Source organism: Python bivittatus, unplaced genomic scaffold, assembly GCF_059951505.1.
Source record: "Python bivittatus isolate LINGU-HERP-01145 unplaced genomic scaffold, Pbiv_v1 ctg000070_np1212, whole genome shotgun sequence".
In the NCBI taxonomy this organism is placed as follows: Eukaryota; Metazoa; Chordata; class Lepidosauria; order Squamata; family Pythonidae; genus Python; species Python bivittatus.
In genome coordinates this window covers 31,647,644-31,661,928 of record NW_028277034.1, presented here as the reverse complement: position 1 = coordinate 31,661,928, position 14,285 = coordinate 31,647,644, and the positions used below count along the sequence as shown (strand labels likewise).

The 14,285-nt window shown below is 33.7% G+C and overlaps 2 protein-coding genes across 6 annotated transcripts in view; one reads left to right on the top strand and one right to left on the bottom strand.

The window, feature by feature from the left end:
- Positions 1-14,285, top strand: part of AFG2A (AAA ATPase AFG2A) — a 155,083-nt gene that overhangs the window by 128,874 nt on the left and 11,924 nt on the right. The window lies entirely within an intron of this gene.
- Positions 1,144-14,285, bottom strand: part of LOC148216865 (uncharacterized) — a 33,208-nt gene continuing 20,066 nt past the window's right edge. The window contains exons 1-2 of one of the 3 annotated variants that reach the window (XR_015794583.1): positions 2,053-7,663; positions 1,144-1,843 (exon numbers count right to left, since the gene is read on the bottom strand). Coding sequence is in view for 1 of the 3 variants with exons in the window: in XM_088132883.1 (XP_087989009.1) it covers positions 1,830-1,843; positions 2,074-2,252 (193 nt within the window). In the remaining 2 variants the exon portion in view is untranslated. Of the gene's footprint in view, positions 7,664-14,285 lie in introns of those variants that run through there. The other 2 variants (XM_088132883.1, XR_015794581.1) reach the window with 2 other exon arrangements.

Genomic DNA, 14,285 nt, shown 5'->3' with positions numbered 1-14,285 from the left:
CTGTATATGTACATGACCATAAAATTAAGAACGCTGTCTATATTAAATAACAATGTATGGCTGAAATTTATGAGCATCTCTCCTTTTAAAAGAACTTTTTTACATACTGAAAAAAAATCTCTTAACATGCTATTATGATGGAAAACTGCCTTCTGATGAATAATGTAAAGAATGAACATTATCTCCTTACTCTTTTTTTATTAACTCTATAGCAGTATGCTTGACAAAAGTAGAAGGAAAGAGGATGCATAAAAACGATATACAGAAAGTTTTCAGAAAGACAGTTCACAGTGTAACCAAGGTGAATAATTTTACAGCTTGATTTAAAAGAAATAACTTTCTTCAACTTTGACTGTTGACTTACAAAGTGACTCCTGAACAGTCCCCTTAATACAAATACATTTCACATGCTCAGAAGTCAAAGATGACATTGAAATGCATAGATAATCGTGCCATCTTGGAAACTTGTTTTGAATTTATGGTTTTCTGCCTTCATAGCCAATACAGTGCACTAATAGTTTATGTAAATATCTCCTAGAAATATTATGCTTCTTTCCCCACAGGGTTGATGAAGTCAACGTGCTCCATCCATATGACATTATGCACATACATAAATATAGACATATAAACAGATGTGCACACATACAATCTTTATTTCCATATACATTCTTTATATCCTCTTTCTTTCTTGTTTCTTTAATATGCCTCATCTACATTTTTAACATTGCATGGAGAACAAGGGAGTCAAAACAGGAGATAGAAATTGATAGATATTTATTCACTGTCCTGTGTAAAAGTATCAACTAATGAGAATAAATCAATGTATGTATATGTACATATAAATTACATATAAAGTGTGTGAAAGGTATATGGGTGAGAAGTGTGTGTGCATGTGTAAAAGAACAATCCCCTCTCACCCCTATGGGTGGTATGTGTCTGCACCTTGGGTCCTGCCTAGGGTGGTAGACCCCTGCTTCTATGGATCTGGTGCTTAGTGCCTGTTCTTGTGCTGCTATGATCAGTGCCTCAATACTGTCTTTTAGTCCAGCCCTTTCTAGCCACTGGTAGGATTTCCCAATGTCAGCCACCTCAGCTATCTCTCGATGGTACATCCCATGCAGGGTCTTGCCTTGCCATGGCACATCCTCCGCTTCAACTTTCTCCCACGTCAGGCATTCTCTCAGCAGCTCATCTTTGGGTGCCATCTTACTGATGTACTCCTGGATGTTCTGGGTTTCGTCTAGGACAGTGGCTTTAACACTCACCAGACAATACAGATACAGATATACAGATGCTGACAAAGGTATTGGTACTCCTCCACTTTTTCCAAATAATCCTAATTTGCCATGAAATAAGTTGAAACTGACACAAGTATATGGCTTCCACCTTTCTTTATTCTATAGTCCATAAAGCACACACTTTGCTATTCCACAGCAATGAGTTAATAAGATCCTTGCCTATCAGTCAAGGAACTGATAGAAGTTCTATAAAATAGACAAAATAAACCAAACCATATTAGTGGATTTTCACAAATCTTCACTTATTTAATTTCATATTTAATTTCATATTTAATTTCATATATTTTCTCTCCATTTGTTCACACAGAGTTGTAAAAAAAAAGTCTTCAACATAGTATCTAAAAAAAGGATACTGCATTGCTAGCACTACAGCAGCCACTGTCGCCTACCAGCTACGAAAGAGAGCAAGTAGCTTTCTATCATCCAGCTGTGCTTCCCATCTTTTTTCCCCTTCTAGTCTTTCCTGGGGTCATACCTCTTTATTGTTCTCTTCTTGGCAGTGGTTTATAGTAAAGGAGAAACATGTTGCAGTTAGGAATTTAATTCTGGAAGGAAATAGAAAGTCTTTTGGAGAACTGCAATTTTTTTTGTTTCTTCAAGTTGGTTTTTAAAAATGTGCTTTAAACAACTTGTTTTTACAAATTAATTTTAGTAGCTACTTAATTAAATTATATTAAAATAAAACATACATAATTGTAATAAAATTACACTGATTTTGATTATGTACCATCAAGTCATTATTAACTCTTACTACCTTAGATCTTACTAATCTTACTAGATTTTCTCCTTGACAATCTGTCCATAACTTGGTCTTTCAGGTCTTCCAACAGTGCACTTATTGCCACTGTAATTGAGTCTATCCACCTTATTACTGGTTGCCGTCTTCTTCTCTTTTCTTCCACCTTTCCTAGCATTAGAGCCTTCTCCAGAGAGCTAGGTCTTCGCATAATGTGTCTGAAATAGGATAAAATTTTAGGCTAGTCATTTGTGCCTTGAGTAAGAACTCTGGGTTGATTTGTTCAATGAGCCATTTGTTGTTTTCTTGGCTGTCCACTATATTCTCAGGAGTATTCTGCAACACCATTGTTCAAAAGTGTCAGTGCTCTTCCTATCCTGCTTCTTCAAAGTCCAACTTTTGCTTCCATAGATATCACAGAGAATACCATGGCTTGTACAATTCTGATCCTAATCAAATTACATAGGGCAGACCTTTTCTCTGGGGTTACAATTTTATAGTTGAAGATTATTATAATTATTATTGTTGTTATCATTAGCATCATCATAAACAACCACAGAATTGGAATCTTAGCTGATACAGCAGATACTGAAATGCCTGGTGATTTTTGCATGAAGTATTTCTGTAACCCACTGAGTTTACCAAAATATTGGTTTATAAAGTGGGTCATTGATACTGTTCCAAAAGCTTATAAAAGTAATAATAAGATGTTAAAATTTTATTGATCAATTTACAACCAACAGTTGTTATAAAGCCATTGTTTAAGTTATCACTGTAAGTTGCAGTCTTTAGAAAAGTACTATAGATGTATTTACTGCCTACGTATGGCAGAAGATTATGATCAGTTGCATAGTTTGCTAACGTAACCTTATGTATCAGTTTCAGTAGTAGCATACATATGTAGCAAATAAACTCAGTCTGATTCCATCAGTGTTTCTTCTTAACTTTGAAAAGGTACTGTTTGGGCAGTTTGCAACTGCATATCTTAGCCTCCAATTAAAACATGATGTCTACCCTATATATCTTAAACTGTTGGTGACTTAGAATATGTTAGAATGGCATATTGGTGTGTGGTATCTTGCACCATACAAATCTGATTAAAGTTTATGCAAACCTTTTTGCCTGCAGAACTTTTACTTGCTTGAGATTGTAGCCAACAAGGGAAAGGGAAAAGAAGCAGAATCAAAACCAAATGAGGGTGCCCAGAAAACCAAAAAAATCATTATTCTTACAAACATGGGCAAGAATGTGATTGGCTCAGACTACCACTCAGCACAATGATTACTGCTACCTTAAAAGAGTAGGAATCATTTAATAGTATACTGTTTCTGATATTCTTTGAAAAGAAAAATAACAATTTTTATTTTTCATATTTTTCTTTAGGTTTGATTTGAATGCCATTAGCTACTTAATTCAAAGTTACTGAAATGGCAGCTCCATTGCTTCTATTTTTGCAATCGAATTTAATAAGCTGGGGACTTCAAAATTCCTATCTGTCACTTCCCATAAAAGATTTTACCCATAAAAAAGGTGTTACATGGATACCAACATCCAGATTCTACTGAGTTTTACATTTTTTTTTAACTTTACTTGGCATTAGGTATATTTAAATTATAACTCCCTGAAGGAATATTTTGATAGGATGTTTATTCCAAACTAACAATCCTACCAATGAACACATTGTGCTGCTCTGCTTGCATTTCTAGTTCTGTGCCAGTTAATTGAAATGTATGTCAGGTGAAGTCATACTTAAATACAACAAAGATAGAAGTAAAAATCTGGAGACTATGAAATATAGGATATCCAGAAAGATTTTAAATAATGTTGAATGTATTCAAGGCTCTTACTGACTAGGTGGATGTATTTGGAATCTCATCACTCTTCATTTGCATTCCACTGTGTATGTATAGAAGTTTTTGATGGCATCATGTTGGCAGAAGTCATCAGCTGAGCCAATCAATTCTGTGAAATGCAGGTCTATCAATCTCTGCAATTTGCAAAACCTATAGTTCTCTTACCTTTGAGCATCAGGTACATTATGTTTTACTTTTAGATAAGATAATACAATTAAGATGATAAGTTTTGACAGAGACTTAATGGAACACATTTTAATTCTAAATTAAACCAAACTAATTTTTCTGTAAAATAAATAGCCCACTTACTGCCTCAGTATGGCATTGAATGGATTAAAGGTCTCTATATTTGATTGGTAAAATAATATAAAATCATAACAACATACTCCACAGAAACATTTCTGGAGCAGAGATTATGTAATATGATTTAAGTATGTTCCATTCAGAAGTTCCAGTTGTTTTTTTCTTTAGCTTTTCTTTAATTTTGTTTTTGCTTTTTTTTGTCCTGGTTTTGTGTGTGTGTGTGTGTGTGGGGATTACTTTATTATATGTTACATATTTTTTATATTTTTCTCTTATATTTACTTTTTAAAAATTTATCTCATTCAAAAATATTTTTCTTATTTTTCCCTAGCCCTGTTATAGCTCAGTTAAAAAGATAAATATGTAACTTTTTGAATGTTAGATCAATATGGTTATTATCTTTGTGAAATATACAAGACCTTAAGAGACCCTTTAGAAGAAAGCAGATAGCAACCAAATTGAGTAATTTTAAATGTCTTTTTTAAAAAAAATAAAAATAAAAAATTCATGTTCATCCACAAGAGAAGGACATTTTATTCTGGGCATCAGCTAGTCGAGCATATATAAGTAGAAATTCAAGAGATGCAACAGATCTAGTAATTTCAATGTAGTAATAACTGCTCAGAATTTCTGGGGGAACATGAAACAATTGTTCCAGAGGAATTTTTTTTATAACATTGGTAACTTAGTAATTACTGTGGTTCTACAAAGATATTCCAAATATTTTCCATAGATATTTTAAATGTCTTTTTATTTTGGCTGTGGATTAGATAATTATGGCTGGACTATTAATCAGGTTCTAGATTCTTTATTAGATCAGAAATATTACCTCACCTAAATTTAAATCTCATGTATGGAAAATTGCAAGTTTTTACGTTGCAGTTTAACTTGATTGATATATGATAACTTTTAAATCCTTTACAACAGAAATATCTTTTTTTTTCAACATTATTTTTGACTAAATCTCATTTTGGTATCTTGATCCTTAGTTGAGTCTATCAGTAAGTGTAATATCAGCACTATTGCTATTTCAGATCATACTTAAGTAATGCTATCAATTATCATAATAATTTGAATATTTTTTAAAATTAAAATTATACATTCTGCAAATGTATTGGTTGTTTGGGTTAACTTTAAGGCCAAGAATTGGTTGCATAATTACTTATACTTCATGGAAAAAGATAAATCATGAAGTTAAACAAGAAAATCTGGCAAAAAAAAGTTAAGGAATTTTAGAGTAACTAATGTAAGACAAGGTACCTCAGAATTATATAAAGCTTTTATGAGTGCTAAACATTAACTTAATTCCCTTTATGTGCTTCAAACATTACTTCAAGGCTGATATATTTAATTAGAGTATTTCTATCTTAATTCCTTTAAATTATTTCAAACAGATTATGATGCTAAGAAGTATCTTTATGGGGAGAACAAGGCCTTTGATTTTTTTTTTACATAAACTACAATTATCATATAATGATGGCTTCAATTTTCCTGATTTTCAGCTTTCTCATTAGGCATATATTTTGACTTCCATTCTTTATAGAATTCAGATGAATTTTTTGCTGATTAAATGGCGAGTCAATGACCAAAATAATGATATCTTTATTTTGGTCATTGACTGGCATAACATAACTATTAAGAATAAAATTACAACCAGACCATTGTGATAATAATAAATCTATATACTATAAGAAAAGACTAAAATTGAAATCAGTAGTGCAGACTATAAAATTATGATACTCATACCATTAATATTATAAGATACGTAATTTGGGAGGGTAGAGATGGTAACTATCATGTCTATAACTGCTGCAAAGATCAGAAGTCACTTCTTTAGATTTCTTTTACCTTTGTCTTTTGCTGTCCTTTTTCTTTTATTCTTTTATTCTTTTATTCTTTTGTATCTTTTTCTTTTTTCTATTTTTCTTTTAAGTTTCTGTACTTTTTAAATCTTGTGTAAAATCCTTTTTCAGTAAAAATTATATATATTATAAGATTAAGATTATAAGAGCCAGTTTGGTGTTCAGTAGTGGTCAAGGTGCTGATACAGAAACCAGGAGACTGTGAGTTCTAGGCTTGCCTTAGGCATGAAAGCCGGCTGGTTGACTTTGGGCCAGTCATTCTCTCTGAGCTCAACCCATCTCACAGGGTTGCTGTTGTGGGGAAAATAGGAGACAGAAGTATTAGGTATGTTCACCACCTTGAGCTATATATATATATAAAAAGAAAATAATAATAATTTTAAAAATCGATAGGTGGATAAAAATGCCAAATCCAGTCTAAACATCTGGCTGACTGTGTGACCAATAATAATAATAATGGGAAAAGTGAGTAAAGTAGAAACTTACACAATTTGGCTAAAACTAAAGATAAAAATACTTAATGTGAAATGCAAAACTACTGTGTCACCAAATTTTACAGGTAAACTATGTTTAATATTAATGTTGTAACTATAAGAATTTCCATAGTGTGGTGTAAAATAAAAAAACTATATAAAAGGAATGATAGTAACATCTTGAGGACAGGAGGAAAGCCAACAGCCCAGACTTACATCGTGGATAATAGCAGTTTAAAACTGTGAGTAAACCTTCCCCCCCCCCTTTTGGAAATTTGGCAACTGGGGTATACATACTTTAGATCAGTTTATTGCCAATAACTATTCAAACTATTTGAATTATTTCAGGAGGAATTTGGGTTGCAGTGTGATCCAGTTGCATTAGCAGTATCTAAATTCTAAAAACTAATACTGAATTTTTATCAGTATTGGAATGTGCTTGAGATCATCCTAAACCTATGATATTTTTAATAAACAATTAAAGGCTGTTGCTATGGTGGACATTAATTATTTGCTAGAATCCTGTATAAGTGAATCAATGGAAGTGAGTCTTAAAAAGTGTTACATCTCTTTTTATGACCTTAATCTCAATGAAATGCTATTTTTAATGTTTACTGGACTTCCCAAACAATGTTTAGAAAAGGCTGATTAGCAGCTTCATTATATTAGGTGTCTACCAATCCGTAAAATGGATTGAGAATGTCATAAAATGGATTGGTAGACACCTGATCACATGACATGGACTTGTTTTATGAATGTTCCATTTTGCTTTATAAACTGCCTAGAATTCTTAACAGTCCATAAATGCATACGATTAAGCATTTAATTAAAACTCCTAGAGCATCTTATGTATAAATTATATTTCTTAATTGTAGGCTTTATGCAAAGTTTGAACCAAGGAACAAAAGGCGGGGGAGGGCTGCAATGAAACACATTTTCGTTGTATCAGCTAAAAGCTAATCATTATTGAATAACACTGAAATTTTCAAGTGATTTTAGAGCTTAATTGAATTAATGATAATTAATTGAATTCTGGGCCTGACAGGCTAAGTATTTTGGAGTGATTGCTAGAAATTACTGTATCCAGAAAACTGAAAATCTGCAGGCAGTAAGAATTTTTAAAAGAAAAAAGAACTGATAGAAGGAAAGAAAGGAAAATTACTCTGAATTTAAAATGATCCCCTCTCAAAAGAAAGAATACATTGAAAAAATGATAAAACACTTACAAAGTTCCTACATGATACTCCACCTTGTAAAGCTGTGTGGTTAATTCCAGTTGAAACTAATCCTGGAGATTTCCCTGCCTGCAGTAAATATATGTGCAAAAGAATACATTTGTATATGTGCTTATACATCATACCTGACAGAGCAGAACCCCCATAAATAATGAGGGCCCCTGATATACTATTGGCAGCAGGAGGATGTATTTTCTGATTTTAATACTTATCTTTTTGAGAATGTCATAATTCTAGAAGTAAACCAGTGATATGATAGCCTCTGACTATTACTGTATCTTCTTTGGTAAAATAGATGTGTTATTTTGCAGTGTTGTAATTTATTGTGTTGTTTTAGGCATCTGTCTTTTCAAATCAACTTGTCTATTGATTGATAATGTGAGGTATTGTTTTTTCAATTGTACTGCCCTATGTAAAATAATACAGCTCATTCCTCAAATATTTTGATAATACAAAGCATTCTGAGACCTTCCACGTCCTGTTTGCTTCCGATCTGAAGATAGAAACTAAAGTTTGCCTGAACCCAGCTATTCCTGAGCATTTTCAGATGATCGTCATCTACACTGTTGATATCCATAGTGTATTATGTTACCTTATCAGTGTTAAGAAGATAATCTGGAGTTGTTTCCTACCAGTTACTATCTGTATAGAACATGCGTTCCTTGAATGTCAGAACAACACTGATAACATTTGACAGCAGAAGCAAATATGCACATGCTAATATTAGAGCTATGATAACGAAGTGTGCGTTATGAATGTGATGTTCAGTAGCATTTATTCATCTTTGTCAGTTATAAATTATGAACAGAAAATCATTATGTTTATGTGCAAGATGAATAAAACACCCACCTTTCCTTATAATTCACCGGATCTTGAAAGTAGTCTGTTGCTCCTTATATTATATCTTTAATCCTTCTGGGTTTGCAATAATTTCTGGTACTCACTTTGCTATTGATATTAATAGCAATTGTTAATTCAATCTGGAGGTTTCTGTATATGATGTCTCTGCTTTCTTGCAACAAGCATGTATGCCATTAAATGAATATGTATTCTATTTGAAAACTTCATCTGCAGCAAAGTCAGGAAATACAAAACTAACTCTTGAAAGTACATCATTTAGTTGGACTCGTCTTTTCAGCTGCTTCTGGAAGGTCATGAGGATGGGAATTGTGTATTCATCTAAAAGCCTTAAATGTTTCATCTCACTAGTACATGATCAAGAAGGGCAATATATTTTCTTCAGTGACAGCCAAGAAAAGCTATCTATAAACATATGAAGTAAATATATAACATGCAAAGTAGAATAATAGAACACACTGGAAAAAATCAAGTATTGCTGCAAGCTATTACCTCTTATTTCTGTTGATGCTGGATTGTAAGTTAAGAAGAATTGACAGAAATATTAAAAAAAAAAAGTTTTGGTTCCAAGGAACTGCTTCTGCGTTCTGCTCAATAGCAATACTGTTCATTACACACTTTGGAGATTGGTTATGGGGAGAGAGCAAATGCTTGGAATCTTCAGTTAATTCTTCTTAAGTCATTAGAATTGGAATAAGAACCGAAATCTGTATTTCCTTCATTTTCTTCATCTCAACTTGCTCCTGATTCTGTTGTGGGAATTCACTGCCATATGCAGTGTCAGAATGCTCTATTTTACTCTATTCTTATGGTCACTTATCCGCATAAAAACAAAAAGTGGCAGGATGCAGCATTTAATGGAAATGACTATAGTAGTTCACTTTATTTTTCAAAGTGCACGACCTAAACTCATTACAAAGGAAAAATCTATCTATTCTTCATATGTGCAGAATCAGAATACTATCTTGCATCATAACATTTATAATTTAAGCAAGTCCTTGGTTTTGTTTCGCTACTTTAACATTCAAGCTTAAGTAAATATTGAATTGTTGTGTTAAACAAGCCGACAGAAACTCTGAGGCCTCACTGTCTTGATCCTTTCAAAGACATTGTCAGATTTCTTTAGCACAAAAATAACACAAAGGCTGTATCAGTTTGGAAAGATACAGGTATAATTTCTCTCTTACTTGTATTTGTTGGATGTGATAGGAGACAACGAAAAACAAATATCAAAAAGAGTATTCTTGATGAAACCATGCATGAACACATCAGTTTTTAGAATCCATAGTATATCCAAATCGTCTATGTCAGTTTTCCCTTTTAATTTTCTTATCAGTAACCAGATTATAATTATTTATGCTAATTTTTAAGAGAAACATATACACATTTATTGATCTTACAATAGTAGAAAACCCAACTTCTGTAATGAGTGGGATATACACTGAACATATATTTGTGATTCACTTTCCTTTTTTGAAGAGGCATTAAGGATTTCCCAGATCTACCCAAACTCAAAGTACATATTTCTTGTTACATACCTAAGGATAACACAGTGTTGAACAGTGGCCAGTTTTATTTCTTGAAGGAATTCTTGCAAGTTAAGAATCTGCAAAGCCCTTGATTTTTTAGAACCAATATTGCACATTTGTCCACATTTGACAACTTTTATTAATTCTGCCAAGAAAGACTACGACTAGCTACAGAAGTCCCTACAAAGTGGAGACACACTGAAAAACTAGACAGCTCCCTAACACCATGTTTGCTGGGAAACTTTATCATTTTCTTTGAGACCTTTCTCCAAAAAGATATTTCAGAGAATTAAGGGAAATTGACACAAGACACTTTTCACTGAAATTGTGTTTGAACTAAAGATGATATAAAGGCTATTTTTGTTTAAATTATTAATGTTAGAATTCATAACTAGTTACTGATCAATTGTTACATAAATAATTGATGCATGCATTTATTATATGATAACATTTGAATTTATCATAGGACCAAATTAGACAAGATAGCAGAGATAGGATGATAGGATTTGTACCTTAAAAATGAAGCTGCCATTAGCATCAACAGATAGGATTCTGGCATTCTTGCATTTTTCCCCTATTTTAAATCCTTCTTTCCTAAAGTTATCAGCAAGTAAAAGTATCAAATCCAGTGGTACCTCAGGTTACGAATTTAATCCGTTCCGTGACTCTGGTCGCAACTCGATTTGGTCGCAAGTCGAGGTAAAGTTTCCCATAAGGTTCAATGTAAATACGGCTAATCCGCCCTCCGAATTTGGTCACACCCCGAGGTAAATTTCCCCATAAGGTTCAATATAAATACGGCTAACCCGCCCTCTGAATTTGGTCGCACCCCGAGGTAAATTTCTCCCATAAGGTTCAATGTAAATTCGCCATCTTGTACTCCGAGGCCAGATCAGTCACACGAATACCATGATCATGCTTTTCTATAATGTCCTTCTTAAGTTCAATCGTCACTTTTTTCTTCAAAGCCTTATTCTTGCCAAGCCTGCTCTGCATTTTCTTTGGAGCCATGCTGACAAGCACACCAAAAACCTTCCAAACACTACAAAACACACCACAAGCCTCACTGAACGTCTCCTTGCTACCGTGATCTCGCCCACAGGAAGCCGCGACCGCGTGGCAGCAGGGAAAATGGCCACGGATCCGGTTCGTAACTCGAGGCGGAGTTCGCAACCCAAGGTAAATTTTTGGGGCCGGAGCTGGTCGTATCTCGAAAAATTTGTAAGCAGAGGCATTCGTATCCTGAGGTACCACTGTAACTTAGGCAAAATGAGATGCTGCGGGGTGGAGAGAGGGGAATGATTGGGGGGGGGAAACTTTTCTCAACACCATCACCCTGATCTTATTTCACATACATCTTCCCAAGTTGCTTTTTACTTCTAGGAAAAGCGTGACATCTCTGATCACAAATGCTGTGCTCTGTTTTGGGGGAGGGGGTACCTTTGAGTCAGCGTTGACTCCTGGTGACTGCCTGGACTAGTCTCTGCAGTTTTCTTGGCAAAGTTTTTTTGGAAGTGGTTTGCCATTGCTTCCTTCCTAAGACTGAGAGAGAGTGACGGCCCAAGGTCACCCAGTGCTCATTTAGATGTCAGTGTTACATGTCAAAATCATGTAGTGTAAATTATTTTCACTGTAGGTAGAAATACCTACATAGAGAGGATCGATCTATCTATCATCTATCTATCTATCTATCTATCTATCTATCTATCTATCTATCTATCTATCCATCCATCCATCCATCCATCCATCCATCCATCCATCAAATTTGTATGACCACCCATCTCACAAAAAGCTACTCTGAGCAGTGTACAACAATCAAATAAAATAACACATATATAAAACAGTATAAAAATATAAGAATCAAAATTAAAAGATAAATAATATAAAAATAAAATATATACAAACCCTAGGCAATGAGAGAACATGAATAGCCACCTCAGCAATGGAGCCATCTAAGCATGTCTCTGGTTCCCTGGAGGCCTGGTGAAATAACCAGGCCTTGAGGGACTTCTGGAACATCAAAAGGGATGGAGCTAATCTAATTTCAGGGGGAAAGAAAGTCCTGTATTATTCTTCACTTATTATTCTATTTATGGACGCATGAATAGCAATGAAATAGAACATTAAAGGAAATAGAAGATTATACAAACAACTTGCACTGATCAGAGATGAAGCATGCATGAAGGTATGACAACTAAAAAAAATGGCCATTCACGCTTCCTGAACATACACTGATGGGAAGAGGAAATGTATGCTGATGGGAAATAGTAACAGGAGGAAGAAGGCTAGGCTTTCCTAGCCTTTTTTTTAAAAATAATCTTCTAAATGGAAACTGCTGATAGGTTATTATTATTATCATTAATACCTTTGTTCTTCAAATAAGGTTGGAGTTGTTAATTTTTATTGTTGTTTAATTAGGCCAAATGGGTCCAATTAATTTAGTCTAGTTAATATTAATTTATTATACATTTTAATAAAATGAAAATTATTAAATACTACTATTTAATCACTCAAATAGGCTTTTTTTTTTTACTTTCACAAATTAAGTATCAGACATGAAGCCTTTTCTTTAAAGCATAGCTCACATGCTTAACATTTAAAGTAAAAATAGATGGCACACACTTTTAAGCAGAAATGTATTAATTTCAGAGATCAAAGTTTAGTTTTAGTACTTTGGCTGAAGAGAACTATCTGCTTTGCAACAAACATGTTAAAATATTGATATGTCTGATGACTAATTACTAAATGCCTTGTTACTATATGACTAAAAAAATCACACAGGAGACTTTTTGCACTTTTACATGTCCAGTTGTCCTTGGAGACTAGATTGGACTTCATATGTCATGAGTTCATCTCACTGAAATTTACAAGGTGATCATAGCTGCATACCATACTTTTCCTCATTCCAAACTAGGTAGACCAAATATAAATGAGTTGGATATTTGCCAACCTGAAACTGTACACTCTGTTTGATCACTATCCTAGGGCCTTTTCTGATACTATATTTTCTTTTAAATTCTCATGTAGCCCCAATGGAGACATGCATATGCAAGTATTTATTTGAGATACTCTTTTCATTTAATTTTCACTTAATTTAAGCCACTTTGTGATTGTTTCCTCTAACTTCCCAGCATCTGAATTCTATTCCTTTTTAATGGCAGTATACTGTATGTGATCCAGTATGTGTGCACACACACACACAAAGTACTACATTAGTTTTAATTTCTATAGGTTTCAGGGATTTTCTTACTGATCCTTGCAGGAATGTAGTAGTGTTCTAGCTTCCATAAAATTAAATAAAATGTAACATAAATCTTTTCCTGGCTTCATGAACACAATCAAGAACACTGATTCATTCAGAATGATGCTCCTGTTAGTGCCCTCAGACTAGCCTGTTCTATCTTGGTGTTCTCTAAATGTGTTGGGATTGCAGTGGTAACAGTAGGCATTAGTTCCAAGTAAGTTGGTATAGGATTTCAGTCTGTGTTCAATATATGATAATTAGGACTACAGAAATCCAGATGACCACTAGATGGTGATAAAGAGATATAGCCATTTGAATAGCTGTCAAAATTTTTGCAGCCCAAAATTCTAGAATTCCTACCTTTAAAATTCCAGACTATCGGTATTTACTCTAACTTGGTGACATACTGTATCTTTTCAGTTGTCTTTTTTTTTCCCCACATCTTTACAAAGTTTTTTTGGGTAGCCATACTGGGTTCTTCTGCTCTCTGCCACTTTGTTACCTTACTGATTTTTTTTTTTCCATTGTGCTATTTACTCTTAACTTTTTAGGACCATCCACCCCTGTGAAGCTACTTTTTTATTAGTATCTCTGTGGAAGAGACTAATTTCATTTTCATTTTCATTGCTGTGAATTTATTAACATCCATTGTTTAGAAGTCCAAGATACACATAAATCTTTAAAGTCACCATCACTACATTACTTGAACATTTGCAGTTATTTTTCCAAATGGTCTTCCACATTTTTTCCATGACTGGGCAGAAAATAGTAGCAACGCTATTGTTCATATTAGTTCCTCCACTTATTTTAACAGTAAATCCCAATTTATCTGTTCACTCGTGAGGTATTGTAACCTCTCAAAAGAAAGCCAGGCTTTTTTTATCTGACCTGCAT